This window comes from Myotis myotis, unplaced genomic scaffold, assembly GCF_014108235.1.
Source record: "Myotis myotis isolate mMyoMyo1 unplaced genomic scaffold, mMyoMyo1.p scaffold_m19_p_5, whole genome shotgun sequence".
In the NCBI taxonomy this organism is placed as follows: domain Eukaryota; kingdom Metazoa; phylum Chordata; class Mammalia; order Chiroptera; family Vespertilionidae; genus Myotis; species Myotis myotis.
In genome coordinates this window covers 7443167-7465444 of record NW_023416357.1, presented here as the reverse complement: position 1 = coordinate 7465444, position 22278 = coordinate 7443167, and the positions used below count along the sequence as shown (strand labels likewise).

Sequence of the window (22278 nt, the reverse complement as noted above, 5' to 3'; positions counted from 1 at the left end):
CAAGAAAATGTTGCCAAAATTACATCTTGTTGACAAAGTCTCTGGTGGAACGGGAAGAAAGAAGGAAGAGGACTAAGCTGGTTGATCTTCATAGACAGGGAGTCAGTACTCACTGGGACCGACCCAACAGCCTTCTGAGGGGCCCCTCAGGACCAAAGAAATGAGCTGTTCATGCGTCCCATCCAACCTGCCCAACCAAACTGTCACATTACTTTGTCCCCAATCCTCTTCACTAAAAACACAGAAATGCGACTGTTTAGGAACACTGTTTTGCGTTGCTAACATGTTTCCATACTGGGATCTTCTGTATGTTATAAAAGAAAATTGGTGGCACCAGAAAAGGATTTTTAAAATATAGAGTCAAAACAAAACAAAACTTACCACCCAGATGACATTGGATTTTTTAATTCTACTGATCTCGATCTGAAAAGCCATTTTCAATTCCGGATGAGTCAGGTTGTGGACACTCCATTGTAGATGCAAACGCTGCTGTGCGGAACTGATGGACACATTCAGCGATAAAGGTTCGGACGAGACTGAAAGACCAAAGCGAGACACGAAATGACAGTGGGGGTGGGACTGGATAGCCACAGGTCAGTATTGTTCAGTATCCTCAGTGTTTCGCTTTGAAAGGCACAGCTCACGTGAGCATCCTAAAGTCAGACACCTTGAAAAGCTGGGAGTTTAGAAATCACCGGGAGATGAAGAAATTAAGACTTAGATGAATGAAACCATTTGCTCAACGATACACAGCAAGTTAATACATTGATAAACAGTGAAACAAATAATACAAACAATAAATAATTAAACAAATTGCACAGATTTATCTAACAATGGAACAATAAAGGACACTTCTTTGGACACTATAACTGGCTTGGAAATTCACAGCAAGGCTGAACAACAGGACTTGTTGCTATCAATTTCATATTTCTGGAAGTCAAAAATGAAAGCTTGTTTTGAAAGTCAGTATTTTGTTGTTCATTATATAGCTACAATGTGGGAAACAGCCCATCTTAATGCACAGAACTTAAAACACATCTGGCAAGAATTCACTGAACTTTCTGGATGAGAGCAGCATCCGCAACATATGAGGCATTTGGTGTGAAATAAAATAATCGTGACAAGGTTCCTTGCTCGAGGAATGAACCTATTGGAGAGACACAACTGACTCTTGAAATGAGAGATTTTCAAGGTGTCTGACTTTAGGATGTTTTTAATCCTTGTGGAGCCAATGGCACCAGAGAAAGCGGGGTGCATGCAAAATCCCCCATCTTTCTGAGCTCTTATTTCATTTTGCCTGTTTGTTGTTGTTGGTCTCACTCTAGATTCAAATTCCCTGAAGGACAGAGGTTGATGCTTATGCGTCTTTGGATGGACTCTTGTCCCCAGCACTTGGCACAGTGTCTTGCCCATAATGCACGTTGATCTCAAATGACAGAGATCCAGGATCTCCGCGAGGTCTCAAGTGCCTGACAAGCCATTCCTCACTAACACCTCCATGTGTCCTGCCTGGTGTTCTCTGCTCCCCGTGGCTGCTTCCCGAGGCCCGTGTTTGAGCACTGATGGAAGAGCGCTGTACAAGTCTGTTGTGTGTTTGTCTCCCCATAGACTGCGAGCTAAACGGGTGAGACCAAGGCTTACTCAGCTCAGTGAAACCAAGACCAATACCACACCTGTCCCAGCACAGGCATCAGTGACTGCCTGCTGAATGAGCCAGTTAACTACTGGTATCAGCTTTATTTCTGGAAACTCTAGCAAATTACTGGATGCTGTGTTAGACGGAAGGGGAAGTCCTAGATTGGCATATGCATCAGCAAGTATTGAGTGACTCAAATACTGGAGAGACATCAGTCAGTCCAAATAATTTGGTCAAAGGCCATCTAGGACTTCCTTGGGAAATAGTGGGGAAGGCCAAGGTCAAGTCGGAGAGCTAAAGGGATTTAGAGATTAAGTCCAATCCCATTGTTTTTCAGATGAGGAAATTGAGGTTAAAGCAAAAAAGGAAGTGACTTTCCCAAAACCGCACAACCTGACCAGAACCCAAGGCCCTTGGCCCTCGGCCCAGCGCTCTTTCCCTAGCGCTGCCCTGGAGTATTGCCAGAGAGGCAGGCTTGGGAATCAGACTGACTTGGTTCAGTCACAGCCCCTCCTCCCACCTTCCCATCCAGTTTCTCTGTCTGGCCCCGACACCACTTAAGGAAATAAACCATGGTCCATTCACAAGATGCAGCCATTTAATATAATGTTATTTCTAGAAGAATATTTAACCTCAAAGGTAACAACTCTCATTGTATGTTGTATTAATCATCTTAATAAGGATATGCTATATTAAAGTACATATACTCGTAAGTATACAGGGGTGGGCAAAAGTAGCCTACATCTATGAGTACATAAAACAGAGTTTATTTTTCTATTATTTATTCTTGTATTATATACTTTTCCATACAAAGAACTGTAAGCCTACTTTTGCCCACTGCTGTATAGAGTATATTTCCCCAGTATACATACTTATGCTATATACAATATATACTCTATACTCTATGTACTTTAATAAGTATATATTTAACATAAGTATATGTACTCTAATATTTACATATATACACACACACTTAAATACATACATATATATGTATATGCATACATACACACACACACACACACACACACACACACACACACACTTAAGTATAAATATCCCCAGTATAGACAGCATAATTTCACTTCTATAAAGAAGTCTGCACATTTACATCTTTATCTCTGTCTGTGCGTACATACACACAAGAGACTGGAAGAAAACCCAGCCAGAGGCTACCATCCTGGTCTCTGGTGATGCAGACGTGAGCCCGGGGCTAACGCAGGGAGGCCTGGCCCTGCTCCCTGGCTAGGAGAAGCTTCTTCATCTGAAATGGAGGCTCACACCTGAGCTGGTGGGTGGTCCCGTGGGAGGACACTAGCGTGAGTGGGGAGCCTTAGTAGGTACTTGGTCAGATGCAGCAGAAATGGAGGAAGGAATCCAAGTAGTGTAGGCGGGGACGAACACAGGATTACTTAGCAATTCAGGCATGCCTGGCTGAGAAAGCTGGAGGCAGAAACAAGGTGGGAGAGAAACAGGCAGGCGCATGTCTGGTCTAAACAACAGGAGCTGAGGGGGACAGAGAGCAGAGGTCTGGTGAGGAGAAGGCACACAGCAAATAGCCCTTGGGGCAGATAATGAGAATTCCCCGGGGAAGTGTGGTGCCGAAGGCTTGGCTACGCACCTGGGGTTCTCTGAGGTGGGACCCTGTGGCCAGCTGGGTCACCCTGAGATATTCCTGAGGTGGGGGAGGGGTGGACATACGACAGATAAAAAATCCTATTTCCTACCGTTCAGCTCCAGATTAGGGAAGACACCAACAGTCAAACGATGATTTTTAACAAGCCATGAAAGTGGCATTTTCCCATGTGCCCTGAAGCTGAAAGAAGTCAAGCCAGACCTAAAGAATCTCAGACAGAAAACTGAACTCTTATCAGAACAAAATCTCCTTTTCTAAAAATTTCCAAATATCTTTTCATGGAGTTTTAAGGGAAAATTGCAAAGTTCTATGGATGTTTCTCGCAAATGTCTTCTTCAAGAATCCACGGACAGGAGCTGTCTGGGTAGTTACAGAGAGCATGTGCCTTCCTCTGTCTTAGGAGGGAGTGCAGAGAAAAGTAAACACACGAACAGAACAGTTAGAGCTTTGTAAAACACAGGAGAAAGCAGCATACACTTTATAAACCAACGGAAACACTCTCAGCTCTAAGAATCCACCTTCAAACTGAAGTACCCACAAACATTTTAGAAGAATTGAATTCTTACTGACTTGGTTTATAAAGTTAATGTATTTCAAAATACCCTCCCTGGGGAAGCAGCTAAGCGATAAATGCTTTTCTTAAATCCACACAGAGCATTTCAGCATGAGCAGGGCTGTCTTGCAGCTCACAGCTTCTCAGTGAACGTGGCTGAGGGACCCACAGCGTGTTCTGACTTAGTGGCCCGCCCTGGGCAGTTTCCCCGCCTCTCCGCAGCAAGGTGCAGAAAGATCTCCCTGGTGATGGCCATTTTCAACGCATCAGCCATGAAGTTCTGCAGGGTTAGGTCTACTCGCAAATGCCCCCATGGCCAGGAGGTCAGGGTCGAAGGTGACTTATTAAGATTAAGTCATCAAGATCAGGAAGCTCGTGACTAAGGTACCTGTTGTTACGCACCAATTCCATGTAATTTCCAAAGAAAAAAGAATTGTGCAACTTTTCTCCAAGGCAGCCAATTACCTCCTTTTTCCTCTATGTGATTGTTCTCTCGACTGTGTTTTCCACTTACCTTCGCTCTGGTAAGCACTCAAAGGCAGCAATGCCAAGAGGAATGTTGCCTGAAAGACTGCCATGGGCGCCATAGGTTCTGGTTTCCTGAAAAAAACAAACCACAAGGAAAGGAAAGTTTATGTAATTTTGGCTTGTGCGAGTTTCTGTGAGCCAACTGTGGTAGAGGCTGGCATTAAAGTTGCCATTCTTCTTCCCTCCCTCTATCCACGCCCATTGTCACGTGACTCTGGATTCCCACTCAATAAGAAGGGCAGATGTCCCCACTCACGTGACTTGCTTTGGCCAGAATGAGGCCGAGTGATGGTGTGCTTTTGGAGCCTAGGCCTAAAGAGACCTATGTATTTCTGCTTGCTTTTTTCCATTTCCACCTTTGGCACGAAAAGAACATTTCGGGGCTACCCCACTGGAGCCACGAGGAGAATGAGCAACCAGGAAGCAGAGCTGAGTCACCCCAGCTGGGCCAGTCCAGCCCAGCTCAGCCAGAGGCCCGCCACACCCAGCCACACCAGCTGATCCCAGACCGAGAGCAACGCTGTCTGTCACTCAGGCTCCGTGGCAGGAGCTAACTTATCCACCAACTTCTTCAAAGCAAGCCAAGGGTTGGTAAAAAAGGGCAAAGAAGCCCTAGCCAGTTTGGCTCAGTGGGTAGAGCGTCGGCCTTCGGACTGCAGGGTCCCGGGTTTGATTCCAGTCAAGGATGCATGCCCGGGTTGCGGGCTCAATCCCCAGTAGGGGGCGTGCAGGAGGCAGCCAATCAATGATTCTCTCTCATCATTGATGTTTCTAACACTCTCTCCCTCTCCCTTCCTCTCTGAAATCAATAAAAATCTATTTTTTTACAAAAAGAAGGGCAAAGCAAGGAAACAGAAGTTAAATATAAAAGACCGACTGATTAGAAAGAGAACAAAGTCCAGTCTCAACAGGGCTGAATGTGAATTACTTTTCAGGAACTCATCGTCCCTCTTCCCCGTCTCCCTCAGTAAAGTCACACCTGGGAAGAGTGAACACATTCCACCCACGGGGACTGCGCTTCACTGTTCAAAACAAGTTCCCGTTCTCCTTGCCTTCGGAGAGGGTTTCAACCACCGGCCACAGAGTGTCCTGATTCACCAGGGCCTCTGACCACGGGGCAGTCGGGGGCACGAGAATGGGCCTGGATGACCCCGAGGGGCCAATGCGCTCTTAATTCAATCAGCTGTGTGTTAGGGGAAGCACCGGCTGTCGTTTTTCTACTTCAAATCTGACTCATCGCAGAGAGAAGCACTGGAACAGTGCAAGGTCAAAATTTGCCTCTGTCTGGCCACCTGGCTTTCGGCCAACCCTGGAGAGTCAATGAACCAGACCATCAATTCTCACTACCCACACTCTAGTTATTTTTTTAAATATATTTTATTGATTTCAGAGAGGAAGGGAGAGGGAGGGATAGAAACATCAATGATGAGAAAGAATCACTGATCAGCTGCCTCCTGCACGCCCCCTACTGGGGACGGAGCCCACAACTCAGACATGTACCCTGAAGGGGAATCGAACCATGACCCCCAGGTTCATAGGTCGACAACGCTCAACCACTGAGCAGCACCGGCCGGGCTCAAGTTATTTTTTAATAGTATTTACAGGTAAATGGGATTGACAGTGGAGACAGGAAGAAGGTAAACCCAACATTAAATGACTCTACTGCAGCCAAACCTGCCTACAGGTGAGCTGAGCCCAATTGCAACGGAAGCGGAAGTCTGCAGACGACAACCTTTGCTCACATTCTTTGAAGCATGGCTCTCTGCTACTTGCACTTGGCCAACAGGTCACCCACACCTCTCTAAAGTCTGCACTTACAACTTCAGATAGGTTCCTATTGCAACTGGATATAGGTCAGGGAGGCGAGGACTCATGTCAGAGAAACAGTTTCTGCTGAGAACCGAAGGGAAGCCCAGGAACATGCCAAGGAGAAGTGTGTGGCATCACCCAGGGCGCAGGCGCCCCCACCACCCCCGCAAGGAAGTCTCACCCGTGAATTTCCAGGCGGAGGATTCAGGAGGTGACAGGCACACAGCCCCATGTCCTCCGCGTGAAAGGCCTGTTTAGCGTGTTTACAAAAAGGCGGCGTCTGCCAGAGCCGATATTTTACATGTTGCAAAATTAAGTCACAGGGGAGAGAAATGGAAAACCCAAAGTTAGAAGCTGCCTCCCCATTAAGGGTAAGCAGAAATTAAAGAATAAAAGCTGTCATAAAGCACAAGTGAAGTATGTAAGTACTGAGGAAGGACGCATTTCCGTGGTCTGGGTGTGGTGGCAAAACCCGGGAACCACCGGGACTGTGTTGCCTGAAGGCCTGCCTCTCCCGCGGCTCACAGGCAGCAGGTTGGGCCTGGGGGCAGCTCGGCACAGGAAATGCCCTGTGAATGGTTTTCCCAGCAGCACAGGGGCTCACACAGTGGGACAAACACAGCCCTCCCCGGCTCAGAGCGGGCTGCTTACAAGTCCCAGGTGACTGACTGCACAACCCACGCGGCCCCCTCCACGCCTCGTGCATAAATCCTCCCGAGTTCTCAGTTCAGAGGGCCCAGCTGTTTGCTGATGGGCCCCTGACCAACAGGGAAAAGCCTAGAGTGAGGGAGCGACCTGTGCAAAGATCCTGGGGCAGGCGAGGGCTTGGCAGTGTGGAGGGCGGAGGAGCCAGGCCTGGGAGTAAGCAAGGAGGGGCGGGGCAGGGGGGAAGCTGGGGCCCGCAGAGAGGAGAGAAACCAGAGAGACATTTCTGACACTGAGGCTTCTACTCTGGGAAAGAGGGCACCACGCGGCACCTCATGCTCCACCTCACAGGGGCAGGGAAGCTGGGAGAGAGAAGGGACTGCGGGCTGAGGGCAGAGGCAGGGAGGGCAGGGAGGGGCACAGCAGCAGTCCGGGAAAACACGCTGGCTGAGACCAGGGTGATGGCAGTGGTGGGAATCCCAAAGGGATGGCAAGACAGAGCTGGCAGGGCGTGGTGGTGACAACGTGAGCCAGCATTCGCCGAGCCCCTGGGAGAATGGAATGACAGGAATGGAGAAGCAGAAGAGACTCAGTGGGCTGTGTCAGGGGCTCCACTGCGACATGGAGATGGAGATAGACATCAAGGAGTGAGCTGATACACGCTAGGAGTTCCTGGGAAGGGTCCTGGCCCGGTATAAATGCAGGTGCCCTCAGGGCATACATAGAGCCAAGAGAGGGAGTGCAGACAGAAAAGAGAGGACCCAGCACGGAGTCCAGGGACATCCCACACCCTATTCTACACCCCCTCATGCAGATCAAAACGAAAATCCAGAATTAGTCCTGGCTTTCCTGCATCGCCTCAAGGGCACGGGCTGTGTGTTGGGATAAGCTGGCCAGCTCCTTCAGCAGCAGGTGCACCCTCCTGGGTCAGGTACAGCCTCCTGCGTCAGGTGCACCCTCCTGCATCAGGTGCACCCTCCTGGGTCAGGTACACCCTCCTGCGTCAGGTACACCCTCCTGGGTCAGGTACACCCTCCTGGGTCAGGTGCACCCTCCTGCGTCAGGTGCACCCTCCTGGGTCAGGTGCACCCTCCTGCGTCAGGTGCACCCTCCTGGGTCAGGTGCACCCTCCTGGGTCAGGTACACCCCCCTGCGTCAGGTGCACCCCCCTGGGTCAGGTACACCCCCCTGGGTCAGGTACACCCCCCTGGGTCAGGTACACCCTCCTGGGTCAGGTACAGCCTCCTGGGTCAGGTACAGCCTCCTGGGTCAGGTACAGCCTCCTGCATCAGGTATACCCTCCTGGGTCAGGTACACCCTCCTGGGTCAGGTACAGCCTCCTGCATCAGGTATACCCTCCTGGGTCAGGTACAGCCTCCTGTGTCAGGTACAGCCTCCTGCGTCAGGTACAGCCTCCTGGGTCAGGTACAGCCTCCTGTGTCAGGTGCACCCTCCTGGGTCAGGTACAGCCTCCTGTGTCAGGTACAGCCTCCTGCGTCAGGTACACCCTCCTGGGTCAGGTACAGCCTCCTGGGTCAGGTACAGCCTCCTGCGTCAGGTACAGCCTCCTGGGTCAGGTACAGCCTCCTGTGTCAGGTGCACCCTCCTGGGTCAGGTAACCCTCCTGCGTCAGGTACAGCCTCCTGCGTCAGGTACAGCCTCCTGCCAGGTACACCCTCCTGCGTCAGGTACAGCCTCCTGCCAGGTACAGCCTCCTGCGTCAGGTACAGCCTCCTGCATCAGGTACACCCTCCTGCGTCAGGTACACCCAGTGGGGGCTGGTTTTCCCGCTGAAGCTCTGCCTTTGACATGGAAAAGGCCACCCAGGCTTTCTCTCCCCACGGCTCTCAGTGAGGAGTGTGCACTTCGATTTCCAATAAGAAGTCGGGGAAGCATGAAGTAGCAGAATTCAAAAAGGAAAAACGCTTTCCTGCCTCACCCACACTCCTTGGTCCTTCCCCAAACCCATTCTTTGTTTCTATTTTTCAGATTGTCGTTCCCAGCTAGACTATGAGCAGCTGGAGTTTATTACCCCCTGTCTGTCACAGTCCCACAACGCATTCGCTGCCCAGAAATAGTTGATAAAAGAATAAAAACATGTACAATTGTCTCACATTCTCTCCTTACTTCCCATTTTAATTAAAATAGATGATTTTTCAGGCCCTTCTACGTTTTCTGTGGCCAACTACTGTCTGCTTCATAGTCTCTCGCTGACATTCCTTCTCCGCGGGGAAACGGAGAGGAGAGAGAAGAAAAGCTGCCCACCCGTTTTGTAGAGCTTCTCATCCAAACCTTGTTTCTCTGCGCCGAGACGATGCTGCGGACTGTCTGTCAGTGTAAACACGACCTGCGTGATATAGCCCGGCTTTGGAGAGGGCATGGCCGGCTCTTCTGCACCAGCACTTCTCGCTCTGTCCTTACAGAAACAGTTATTCCTGGGAAGCATCCCCAGTGCAGAAAATGCCCGGGAGAAGCATGACCGGTCGTTTGCTTCCCAAGCGCCCGGGTGTGTTGCTAAACTCCACGCTGGCCGGGTGCCCGATGATGTCATGCGCCAAGACTGTGTGAAAGAAAGAGCTACGCTGTTCACCCAGCGCAGGTGCGGACGTGCACCTGGTGAAAGAACCACGGGAATGTCTATCCGACCACAGTATGAAACCCAGGAGAGAGACACAAATAGAGATGGCCACACTGATTACGTACTTTAAAAATGCTAGGGCTCCAACTGGACCGACACCCAGCAGAACAGGAGTTCCAATATTTAGGGTGAAGGGTCCCCATCCCTACTATGTAAGGAGTCGTTAGAAATCAAAAGAAAAAAAACAAGCAACCCTGTAGAAAACCTGGCAAAGAGCATGCGCGTGTAATTTATAAAACAGAAGGAAATATTAAGAACCAAAGGAGAAGAAAGAAAAACTGGACACTATCACTAATAATTAAATAAATTAAAATTGAAACAGCAATTGTGTATGTCTCTGTGTAGTGTCCTATTGGGAAGGTCAAAAAAGTTCTTGAAATCTAGCGTTGGTTAGCGTTTGAAGAAGTAGGCATTGTTACTAATGATCAAAAAGTACAATTTTATCACTGTCAAAATGGCACTATCTAACAAAATTTCAGTATGCATTACCTTTGATTCAGAAATATTATTTCTGAAATTGTGTCCTATAGTGTGTGTGTGTGTTTGTGTGTGTGTGGTGTTCATGTATCTATACAAAAATATATTTTTTTAAATAATGTTCATTGTAGCATTTATGTTGAGAAAAAACAAACAACATCTAAATATCTATCAAAAGCAATGAGGAAATATAGTATAATAGAATCCTATATAATAAAAGCCTAGGTGGCATCATGCCCTTGCGCGACGCCCTCATGTGACGTCATCACAAGATGGCCACCACAAGATGGCCACACACACAGTGGAGGCAGGGCCCAGTGGCCACTCCGCACAGTGAGGCTGGGGATCCCACAGCTCTGCACGCTGCAGAGGAGACTGGTCCGGCAGAGGAGGCGGGTTGCGGCAGGAGAGGGCAGTTGTGGGTGATCAGGCCAGCAAGGGAGCAGTTAGGCATCAATAAGGCTGGCAGGGGAGCAGTTAGGGGGCAATCAGGTGCCAGGCATAAGCGGTTAGGGGGCAACCAGGCAGGCAGGCAAGTGGTTAGGAGCCAGCAATCTCAGATTGTGAGAGGGATGTCTGACTGCCGGGTCGCCTTAACCAGCAGTCAGACATCCCCTGAGGGGTCCCAGATTGAAGAGGAATCAGGCTGGGTTGAGGAACATCCCTCTGTGCATGAATTTCATGCACTGGGCCTCTAGTCTATACTAATAAAAGAGTAATATGCTAATAAAACCTGGAGACCTTCTGGACATCCTTCTAGATAAAGCGGGGGGCTTGGCCAGCCTGCAAACCACCCCCAAATGGCCCTCAGCCCCTCACCCAGGCCAGCCACGCCCCCAGTGGGGACCCCCACCTCAATGGGGCATGGCCAGCCTGCAAATGGCCCTCAGCCCCTCACCCAGGCCAGCACTGTCCAAAGTGGGGACCCTCACCCCAATGGGGGCGTGGCCAGCCTGCAAAGCCCCGGCGGCCCCTCACCCCAGGCCGGCCCCATCCCCCAGCAGGGACCCCCCACTCCGATCGGGGTGTGGCCAGCCTGAAAACCACCCCAGGCCTCTTGCCCTGGCCGGTCCTGCCCCCTGAGGGGACCTCCACCCTGATCCGGGATTCCCTTCAGGGCAGACCAGCCGGCCCCCACCTGTGCAGACCTCTATACTAATAAAAGTGTAATATGCTAATTAGACCAGACATCCTTCCAGACAAAACCATGGTGGCGGGGCCAAGGCAGAGGCAGTTAGGGGTGATCAGGCCATCAGGGGAGAGCAGTTAGGGGGATCAGGTTGGCAGGGGAGAGCAATTAGGGGCGATCAGGCCGGTGGGAGAGAACATTAAGGGGGATCAGGCTGGCAGGGGAGAGCAGTTAGGGGGATTAGGCTGGCAGGGGAGGGAAGTTAGGGGGATCAAGCTGGCAGGAAAGGGCAGGTAGGGGGAATCAGGCTGGTGGGGGAAGGCAGTTAGGGGGATCAGGTCAGCAGGGGAGAGCAGTTAAGGGGATCAGGCCAGCAGGCAGGTGAGCGGTTAGGAGCCAGCTGTCCCGGATTGTGAGAGGGATGTCCCCTGAGGGGTCCTGGATTAGAGAGGGTGCAGGCTGAGCTGAGGGACACCCCCACTCCTGTGCACAAATTTCGTGCACCAGGCCTCTAGTATAATATAATGTATAATTATTCATTTTTACAAAGGAATACTATGAAACTGTTACAAAGAATGGACTCATACATGAACTGACATGGAAGAATGTCCAAAGCATACCGAATGGAAAAGCAAGGTCCAGAAGGGTGTGCACAGGAAACCATCTCTGGAAGAGAAGCGTGGTGACTGCGCCGCTGTGCCGGGGAGCACCTTCGGGAGAACCCACTGCAGGAGCCCTGCTGACTCGGCCTCCGGGCTGCACAGCTGCACCATCTGCACACTCACACCAAGCCCTCGTCCCCCAGCTGCTTCCACTCAAGACAAGCCTTTTTGGCCCAACATAAGGGCTCTTCCAACCGCAACATTCAATCAAGGATTTCAGATCTAAGAGTAAAACTTGATGTTATATTTAGTGCTCTCACTAACCCTCTTTCCTTGGAGGATGGAGAGGAGGAGGAGAAAAGAAGGAAGAGAGGAAGAAAGGCAACAACTATAATGAAGTTCTGTAGCATATAACATTAAAAGAAAGCAATTTACAATTCCTGTACATCACACTTATCCTCATAGGAAATACTATTGCTACCAGAATAATCTTAACTATCAGGGAAAGACTATATACTCTAAGGGTGGACAAAAGAACAGGAGCACTGACATCACCCATGAGCCTGTTAAAAATGCAAATATTAGGTCAGATCTTAGGCCTACTGAACAAAAATCTGTACTTCAACAAGCTCCCCAAGCGATTTACTGAAGTTTGAGAAACATGATAGATTCAATATTTATGGCATACTTCTGTCTCCTGGGAGACTGTCAATCTATAGTGAAAAATGTTTACTGTTTCCTGCTATGGGAACAATCCCAGCTAGCACCTGGGAGGCAAGTTTCTGCCAGGCACTTTGCTGAGTGAGTTACCTGCATTTGTTCTCACAGCAGCCCTATGAAAGGGATTCCATCATTATCTCCACACACACATGAGGAAATTGAGGCTAAGGAAGGTTAAAGTAACTCTGACATAGGTTGGCATAATAACACAAACTTGAAACCAGGTGAGTCACTCCCCAAAGGGGAACCCCCCACATCGCACTGCTTCCTCCAGGCTTAGAGCTCATTCCAGAATGTACATGAAGGCATATCAAAATTACTAACAATTACAAACCCAAGAAAATACTAAGAAAAATTCCAACAGGATTTTATTAAACTTGACAAGCTATCTATAAAGTTTAATAAAAAGAGAAAATGTACAAGAATCATTTCTAAATTTTTTAAAATAGGTACAAATATAGGGTGTCCCCCAAAAAATGTATACACACCTTGAATAACTATAAAGGTAGTGTTTATTAAAAATGCATTTCATTTTCAAAATTGAGTTGTCAGCTGTTAAAGTGTATATACATTTTGGGGGGACACCCTGTAAAAGCTATAGCATTTAACAGAGGGAAATACTGGCATAGAAAGGCTAAAAAGATCAGTGAAATTGAATAAAGTTATGAAACAGACCCTTGTATAAATAGGAATTTATTTCACTATAAAAACAGAATTTCAAGCGAGTGGGGGAAAAGATGGATGAATTAATAAATGTTATTAGGTTAACTGCCTAGAACTCTAGAAAAAATTATTAATCCTTATTTTTCACCTTCTACAAAAATATAATATTTTAAAGAGCTAAATGTAAAAACCCAAAATACTGTATTAGAAGACAAAATAATTTTAAAAATAATTTTTAGGTGAAGACCTTCCTAAACTGGACAAAGCACAGAAATCATGAGATTTTAGAGTTGATTACACAGACATTTAAAACTTCTGTGCAGCAAAACATCCTATATAATAAAAGGCCAGTGAACATAACAGCATAATGACCAGAATGGCTGATCAACCAGTCACTATGAGGTGCATTGACTACCTCTCAGTCCCTCCCCGCTCTTCTCCTCCCCCTCCTGCCTCTGTCCCGCAGGCTCCAATCACTGGATGGCCAACAGGGAACTATGGGGCACCGGGGTGGGTGTCAGCGATAGGATGGGACTGGGGACTGGCGAGCGGGCAGAAGATGGCCCTGATCACAGGCTAGGCCTAGGGACCCTACCCACGCATGATTTCATGCGCTGGGCCTCTAATAGTTAAAATAAAAGTATTCTGAATAGATAAGCAAAATGTGGCATAGATACACAATGGAATATTAATCAGTCTTAAAAGGAAGAATGTGCTGATACTTGGATGACCCTTGATGACATTTTGCTAAGCGAAACAAGGCACAAAAAGACAACCTCTGTATGACTCCACTTAGAGGAGGTACCTAGAAGTAGTCAAATTCATGGAGACAGAATCTAGAATGGTGGTTGCTAGTGGGTGAGGAGGTGGGGGTGGATTGGGGAGTTACTGTTTAATGGGTACAGAGATTTCAGTTTTGCAAGATGAAGAGAATTCTGGAAAAGGATGGTGGGAGATGGCTGCACGACAAGCTGGATGCCTTATTCCGTTTCACTCGTTAACCAGATTTGAAAATTTAAATTGAAAACAATAACAGCTGATATTAGGAAGGATGAGGAAAGCAAATTATCATGCACTGAGTTTGAATTAGTACCCGCGCGGGGGGCAGTGGTGCAATTTGAAGGATTGTAGCTATCAAATGAAGAAGGGAACAAACCCTTTGATGTAAGAATAGCTCCCTCAGGATTCTAGTTACAGAAATACTCAGGCTGAGCCCCAAGATGAATGCAGTGTCCCCTGAAGCACTGTTGCTAATGTGGAAGGACTTTAAAGGACCATTAGTAAGGGAAAGGGTGGAGAAAGTGTACTTCTACTTTGGAGTGCCATGTAGCCATTACCAAAAGAGATGCTCACAGCCATGGGAAGATCTCTAAGGCTTGAGAGTGAAAAAGTAAGTTGCACAATGTATAGTAAGATCTCATTTACACATATGGAAACACACACACACACACACACACACACACACACAGTGCAAATATATAAAGAAAATCTTGGAATGGCATTTTCCAAACTTAGCTTTCCCTCTTCTGTGTGCGAGTAGGAATGATGATGGTACTCGTACAATTCATTCCATTTACTTCTCTGATGTTTGAGAATCTATTCAGTTCTTTGTACTTTTTATTAAAAGATTTTTTTTTTACAGAGAGAGAGAGAGAGAGAGAGAGAGAGAGAGAGAGATCTATGTGAGATTGAAACATCAATCTGCCACCTCCTGCATGCCCCCTTCCCTATCTGAGCCCACAACCCAGGCATGTGCCCTGAGTGAGGATCAAATTGGCAACCTTTCAGTGCATGGGATACCTAACCAACTGAGCCACACCGGCCAGGGCTGTATTATTTTAAAAACGTAAAAATAAAAGAGCAGGCAACCTGGAGAAAATAAATGCTGAAAACCAGTAGAACTAAAAGAAGAAAGGAGGGAACGCTGGGAGAAGAACCCAGGACACAGCTGTGGGAGAAGATACTCTCGCTTTATGTAGCTGCGAGGAAGCCTGCTTCAAGGAGGGCTGTTGCTCACAAGATTCCTTCCCCATTTCATATATATTTTTCCAAACAGGAGGACTTTCTCCCCCAGGGAAGGGAGGGCCAGGGCTCATCGTTCCTGACCGGGAGCCAGATGACACTAAGATTTCCTTCTACCTGAGCCAACGCTGCCCAGCCGTTCCCACAGGAGGGCACACACTGCTTCCTGTAGTCAGACGCATTTCCATCCCATCCTGTCTCAAAACCGCAGTACATGGTTCTCCCGCTTCGGTTCCCTTTTCAAGACAAGAGGGTTGTCAGAGCACCAGAGGCTGGAATACCTCTGTGCGTCCCCGCGGCTGCTCCTGGTCTTCCAGCCTGACGAAAGGAGGCTGGTGTGGAAGCGATGGTCTTAGACACATTTTCTGGGACAACAGGAGGCAGAACTGGGGCCGAGATGTAAGTCACAAGGAGGCGAGTGACAGCTGAGAATTAGCTCTGTCCAGCAATGTGAGGTGGTGAGCTCCCTGCCACGACAGGCAGCCAAACAGGACTGGATGCTACCGGGGAAGGCAGCGCACTGGGCATGCCCTGAGGATTCTGAGGTTGCATCCGGTGCTCTGAGAGTCCCAGGGATGACTCTGAGGCACAGCTAAATTTGAGAACCTCTGGCTGCTATGACCATTTGAAGTCCTTCAGCCTCAAGGGTCTCTGGGCGCATTTTAAAACTACCCAAGAGAGAGACAGAGCCGAAGAACAATGAAACACCAGCCCCGGGGCCTGTCCTAAAAGGGCCCCCAGTCTGAGGCACAGCATGGTTGTGATAAGCAAACTCCCAAGTCAAACTTGCCTCTGCCACCTGCCTGCTGTGGCCACAGGATGACAAAACCAGTCCCTACCTCAGCGGCGAAGGTTAACTGGGCGAGCACATGTCAAATACTTACAATAGTACCTGGTCCCTGGGAAGCATGGACCATGGTTATGTTGCAGGCAAGGAAACTGAGGCTAAGGCGATGCAAACCTGACCCAAGTCCCAATGTCGGGTTTAGGCCTGGGAATAAGACCTAAAGCTCCTTTCCTTGAATCCAATGAACTGCACCTTATCCAACGCGTTCCCGCCTCTGTGTACACCCGCCCCCACCCCTATTCCTCTTGAGTGGGAGAAGAGTTTGTTCACTAAGCGTCTTCAGACTCGGCGGCTACCAAGGCATTTCTCGGGGCACCTCGCCTCCGCCACAGCGCAGGGAGCGGGATGGACGGGCGGGTGGTGGGAGGGTGGACGAAGGACTCTCAGGAAATGAATCCCTGAGTCAGGAGCCGGTTCAGCGATTTCAGCGCCGCCACAGCCCGCTCTACGGCCGGGACAAGTTTCCTAAGCCCCGCGCGCCCAGGATTGCCCATTAAAGGGGTGGGGGCGCGTACACAGGCCGGGCTCCCGCCGCCCGTCCCGCCCCCGTGCTGGCGCCGCCTGGGGTGCGCGCCTGCCGCCAGGTGGAAACGGAGGCCGAGGCCATCGCCGCTCGGAGGGACCGACTGTCCCGGGAGCTGAGGGCGGGCGGGCGTCGGGGGAGCACACGGACGCCCCGGGCGGTGTGTGGGGAGAGAGGCGGGGTGGAGGGGAGTGGACCGCCACCAGCGTCCCGACCCGGGAGGAGCGGCCGCGGGACCGGGGCCGCAAACGCGGGCAGGAGCCGGGGCCCGCAGCGAGCGCTCGGGAAAGAAGGAGCCCCTCGGTGCCCGCGCAGGGCGGGCGGGCCAGCGGCGCGACCCCGAGGCCCAGCTGCCCCGCGGATCGGGCCCGGGCTCGGCGCCCGAGGGGGCATCGAAGGGGCGGCGAGGGGTGGCGGTTCTCCCCGCGCCGCGCCGGGGCCGCGGGTCCGTCCGAGGGGCCGCCGAGGGCAGCGGGGCGCGGAGGGCGCGGGCGGCGGGCGGTACTCACCCCGCGGCCGGGCGGGAGGGGGTCCGCGAGCGCGACGCGTCCTCGGCGTCCTCGACGGCGCGGGTGGCGGCCGGCGGCCGGCGGGTGGCGGGTGGCGGGCACGCCGCGGGTGGGGAGGCGGCCGGGCGCCCGGGCTATGAATCAGCCGCGGGACGGGCGCCGAGGGGCGGGAGTTACGGGAAACCCGCGGGGGAGGGCCGAGGGCCGCGGACTTTTGCAATTTCCCGTCTTGCTGGCGCTCTTGGCACCCCTGGGACCCGCAGGAATTCGCCTCCCTGGGTCCCGTGGGAGGAGGATGGGACCCTGAGGGGGACGAGGTGCGACCGGGCGGGGGCGGGGGGGGGGGACGAAGTGGGAGAGGCCTGGGGAGGAAAATTGGGGACCACAACCACTTGTGCCCTCGGCGGGGCGCTGGGGAAGGCGGCAGACCCGCGGGGGGGGGGGGGGGGCGGCCACCTGTGGTCCCCACCCAGGCAGACCCCGTGGCCCCGTTTGGTGTTCAGAGAAGTCCTGTGTGTGAGCGGTTCCTCTGCACCTGGTCCTCGTCCCTCCAGCAACGTCAACGTCCGGGACAGTCCAGAAGCTGCGGGTCACAGAGCCTGGGCGCTGCCCTACTTTTCCTCCAAAAGTGCTGGGGATCTTGGAGACACACAGTTCACATTCAGGACTTTGCAAATACACGTTTGCCCTCTCTTATAGGTATGGTGCTCTGTCGAGAGCCCCATCGACTTGGGAGCTGGTGTGGAGTCCCTAATCCTGCCGCTTCGAGGCAGCCTGGACCCGGGAGCACAGCCTGGACCCGGGAGGACAGCCTGGGCCGGGGAGGACAGCCTGGACCCGGGAGCACAGCCTGGACCCGGGAGGACAGCCTGGGCCGGGGAGGACAGCCTGGACCCGGGAGCACAGCCTGGGCCCGGGAGCACAGCCTGGGCCCGGGAGCACAGCCTGGACCCGGGAGGACAGCCTGGGCCGGGGAGGACAGCCTGGACCCGGGAGCACAGCCTGGACCCGGGAGGACAGCCTGGGCCCGGGAGCACAGCCTGGACCCGGGAGGACAGCCTGGGCCCGGGAGGACAGCCTGGGCGTGGGAGGACAGCCTGGACCCGGGAGGACAGCCTGGACCCGGGAGCACAGCCTTGGCCCGGGAGGACAGCCTGGGCACAGGAGGACAGCCTGGACCCGGGAGCACAGCCTGGGCCCGGGAGCACAGCCTGGGCCCGGGAGGACAGCCCTGTTCTGCTCCGGGTCTGGGGACCCTGGAAAGTATCACTAAGGGCAGGGGCTGTGGGGCCGGAGAGGGACCAAGTGATGGAGAAGGATTGTGGGAATCATACCTCACAATGACTTCTCGAATTGACAAGTGGCTCAAATTCATGTCAGAGCTTTTCCAGATGTCACTTTTGTGTTTGCCCATACTTTTTGCTCCTCCCCAATGTCATCGCACGGAAAGACTTCTTTTCTGTCTGAATACACTTAATGGTGCCATGAAGACTACTGAAGCGCATAGTAAATATTTGATGATGATGAAGAAAAAGTGCTTTTGTCTAAATACATGTGCGCCTTTGCCACACCTCCCATTACCTCCAGGGTTTTACGGAGCCTATTCCTTTAGCTATCTGCATGGCTGTGGAAAGGGGCGAGCCAGGCCCCAGCGGGTTGGAAAGGCTTTCTGAGTCTCTATTTCACTGAGAAGAGAAAAAAAAAAGTGACTTTCTTCTTGATAGAATAGTTCAGAGGGGAGGGGTACCTCCCTGAGCAGATGAAATGCCAAATAAAATAGTATTGAGAGTGAACAATTTCTGCCAAGGGAGTGGTAAGTTACTTTGGGCTCGGATTACAACAGAAGGAAGCTCAGGTGCAAAACAATTCCGTGTTGTTGGTGGCAAACCTCGGGAGGTCCCCGGAGAAGTTAGAAGCTGGCCGCACACACCCATCGGAGAGGGGCAGTTCAATAGCACAGAAGCTTCCGCAGGAGAGCGCTCTGGGGGCCCAGCGGCGGCACATCTCCACCCCTTCCGCCAGGATCTAATGAGTTTCTGCAGAGGCCTTACTGCGGTTCAGTAAGTACACCACCCAGATGGTCTCAGGAACACAGTCTCTAGGGACAGCACCCTCCGAAGGCTTCTAGTAAAGAAACGGGGACACACACTCCAAGGCCAGAGGGAGAGATGAGGAGCCTCTGACCGCCTCGGTCCAGTTCCGGGGTCAGGTGGGCTCACGTCCTTTCAGTGACCTCCTCCAACAGGTGCCCACAGAAAATCCAATTACTGTACGCACCCTTCTAATTGCCTTTTTTTTTTTTTTTTACCATCTATTTTTTTATTGACCTTAGAGAGAAAGGGAGAGGGAGAGAAAGATAGAAGCATCAATGATGAGAGAGAATCATTGATCAGCTGCCTCCTGCACGCCCCACACTGGGGGGTCGAGCCTGCAACCCAGGCATGTGCTCTTCCAGGGAATTGATCCGTGACCTCCTGGTTCATAGGTTGACTCTCAACCACCGAGCCACACTGGCTGGGCAAATTTCTGTAATGTTTAAGCCACTAAATCTGTGGTAATTTGTAACAGCACCCCTAGCAAAGTATGTATGTAATACATATTCCAAAGGTTACTTTTTAAAATTAGCCTGAAAATAGCTGATAGGAAAAAGATGAGAAATACCAACAGCTTATTAAGGCAAGGGCTGACACACCCTTCCTTGCTTAGCACGGACAAGGTTGTGTTGGGAAAACGCATATTTATTCTGCTTCAGTTGACACTCCTCCCTGATGTCCTCTCTTGCTTTGATGTCAGTGGCACAGCTCTCTCCGCTCTCCCCCATTTTCCCGACTCTCTCCTCTGTCACCTCCGTGGGCTTCTTGTTCTCTGCTTGTCCCTTGGATGTTGGTGTGTCCCAGGCCTCCACCCTCGACGTTCTCCTCTGACCCACAGTCTCCTGAGTGACCACATCCATGGTCCTGATTTCAGTGATCACTTGTGCTTTGGTAACCCCAGATTCGTCCTTTCCAGTGCAATTATCTCTTTACTCCAGACCAACTTACTTGTGCATCACACTCCATAGGTCCAAGGTGGAACCCGCCACTTTTCCCCGTTTGATTCTCTTATGTTATGTGAATGGCCCAACCTTTCATTTAGATACCAAATTAAAAAACCTGGGAGTGATCCTTGATCCATTCCCCATCATCTTCCATCTTCCATGGGAGTTTTGTGTGTAACTATTATAGGGGAGGCCTCAGTGGGATATATCCCTACCCTGTCCAACTTCTCAGGAGGAAAATAGTTATAAAATTGTCATTATAACATTATATAGATACAGATATGGATATAGATATAGGTGTAAGTATGGATATATGAAATCAGCTATTGTGATTCTATTTGTTCAACTTCTTTAAATATCTATATATGTTTGCCAGCATTTGGTAGCCAATATTGCACAAGAACACATGTGAAGGAATTGGAAGTTTTCTGAAGAAAGTGGCTTCAAGTAAGTAATGGATGATGACTTACAATTGCCCTCAGGGATAAGAGTTCTCATATAATTTTTTTTTTTTGGTGTATTAGCACAATCAATATTTTAAAGAGTCACTTTTAGGTCTTAAAACATGCTGCTCTGATTATAATTGCTGGTGATACTGGCAATATTTTTAAGAGAACTTAATGAAATAAAAATGTTATTTTGCATTGTGAGAAACAAAGTAGGCCCTCTGAAAACTTTTAAATCTAAGCTATATCACAAAGCTTGATTAGCTAAGAGACGTCTATCACTTCCAAATGCTCCCCCTTCCCCCCTAAAAAAGGTGGAGGGGAGCCAGGAAGTGCGTGGAACTTTCACATTTAATAATTTCAGGGGATTTCCTAGAATTACTTAATTATGAATTGCTCCCCTCCCAATATCTGTAAAGTAAATTAAATGAGGTATGACATCATCCTTAAGAGTTCGAAAGGAGTTTCTTGCTTGAAGAGAGTATTACTTGAAGATGACTGATGGATGGATTGATTGATTTTACACATTTCTCCGTCTCCTAGATATTGTAACTGTGTTCTCATCTGGTCCCAGAAACCATCCAAAGCCAGGCAATGGTGAGAACTTGTTTGGATCTTTTACTTTCTTTCTCCCCATGGGCTTTAGGGGGAATGTTGACTTAGTGTTTGTTTGATTCTCTTGGCCTATGGCTATGGGAATTAATAAATATGAGTGTGGAAGTTAATACTAAAGAATAGAACATTAATCCAGTGAGGGGGGAAGTACTTTGGGGAAGAATTAGATGGGAACTTTGGGGACTTTTGGAAACTATTTTCTAATTTTTATCTATATCTAAATAGCATCACATTACAGACAGCATGTAGGTGGCACTCCTTAAATATTCATTCTGACGATCTGTACTTTGACGTGATAGGAAGTGTTTAGCACACTGACATTCAAGGCAATTATTAACGTGCTTGAGTTTAACCTACCATTTTACTATATATTTTCTGTTTTGTTTCCTCTTTTTATTTGGTTCTTCTCTTTCTTCTTTTCTGCCTTCTTTTACATTTTAATTCTTTTAGAATTTTATTTTAATTTTCTTTACGAGTTTTTGTTATTCCCCTTTGCAGGACTTTTAGCCTCTGCTCTATGAATTACAATATGTATCCTTCAGTTCTACTATTTACCTGTCTTTGGATTTCCTCTGAACTTTGTTCACATGCCAAAAACAAAATTTATGTGAGGGAGTTACAGTAAGCTGTGTCTTTATCTTTCCATTTGTGCTTAAACTAATTTGATCTAGATTAAACAGAAAACTTCTTAAAGGCACTTCCTTTTATCTTCAATCTTAGCTTCTTAAATGCAGCCTCTTTCATCCAGTTCTAACACAATCGCAATCATTTTGTCCATTATCAAATATGATCAGACGATGCTTAGTCCCCCTGGAATGATGTGGAGGTAATTTCCACACTCCCAAGGCATTCTTTGGGGAACAGGCCAGGGAGAAATGTTTATTCAGATTCAACACAAAATAACCAAGTTAAACTAGAATAAGATGAAAAACCCAAGATGGAGAGAAATGTTATTAAGTCAATGTTATTAGAGCTTATAGGAAAAATAACTATAAGAACGTGTCTTCCTAGAATTTGTTGAACATACCTAAAGATGAAGGTGTAAATCTTTTTAAAAGGGTAGTAATAGACAATTTCTCTTGAAAATGCCTACCCCCTGTTATTGGGGGGGGGGGGGGGAATATTCACTCGACTAAAAATGTAGGCTTACAAACATTCAAGGAGCAAAATTATAATACACATGTACAGATGCTCATTAGAAAAACATTCTTGGGGAAGTGGGGAGGTGGCAGAAAAAAAGAGC

At 49.5% G+C, this 22278-nt stretch overlaps 1 protein-coding gene across 21 annotated transcripts in view; it reads right to left on the bottom strand.

Moving 5' to 3' along the window:
* The window catches only part of OSMR (oncostatin M receptor), a 46933-nt gene extending 29848 nt beyond the window's left edge, over nucleotides 1-17085 (bottom strand). For 10 of the 21 annotated variants that reach the window (XR_004967363.1, XR_004967361.1, XR_004967360.1 and 7 more), the window contains exons 1-3: nucleotides 16938-17085; nucleotides 4340-4425; nucleotides 382-536 (exon numbers count right to left, since the gene is read on the bottom strand). Coding sequence is in view for 14 of the 21 variants with exons in the window: in XM_036307935.1 (XP_036163828.1) it covers nucleotides 382-536; nucleotides 4340-4412 (228 nt within the window). In the remaining 7 variants the exon portion in view is untranslated. Of the gene's footprint in view, nucleotides 1-381; nucleotides 567-1446; nucleotides 2483-2775; nucleotides 3143-4339; nucleotides 4426-4609; nucleotides 4841-6343; nucleotides 9368-16937 lie in introns of those variants that run through there. The other 11 variants (XM_036307924.1, XM_036307929.1, XM_036307931.1 and 8 more) reach the window with 6 other exon arrangements.
* Nucleotides 17086-22278: the final 5193 nt, after the last annotated feature.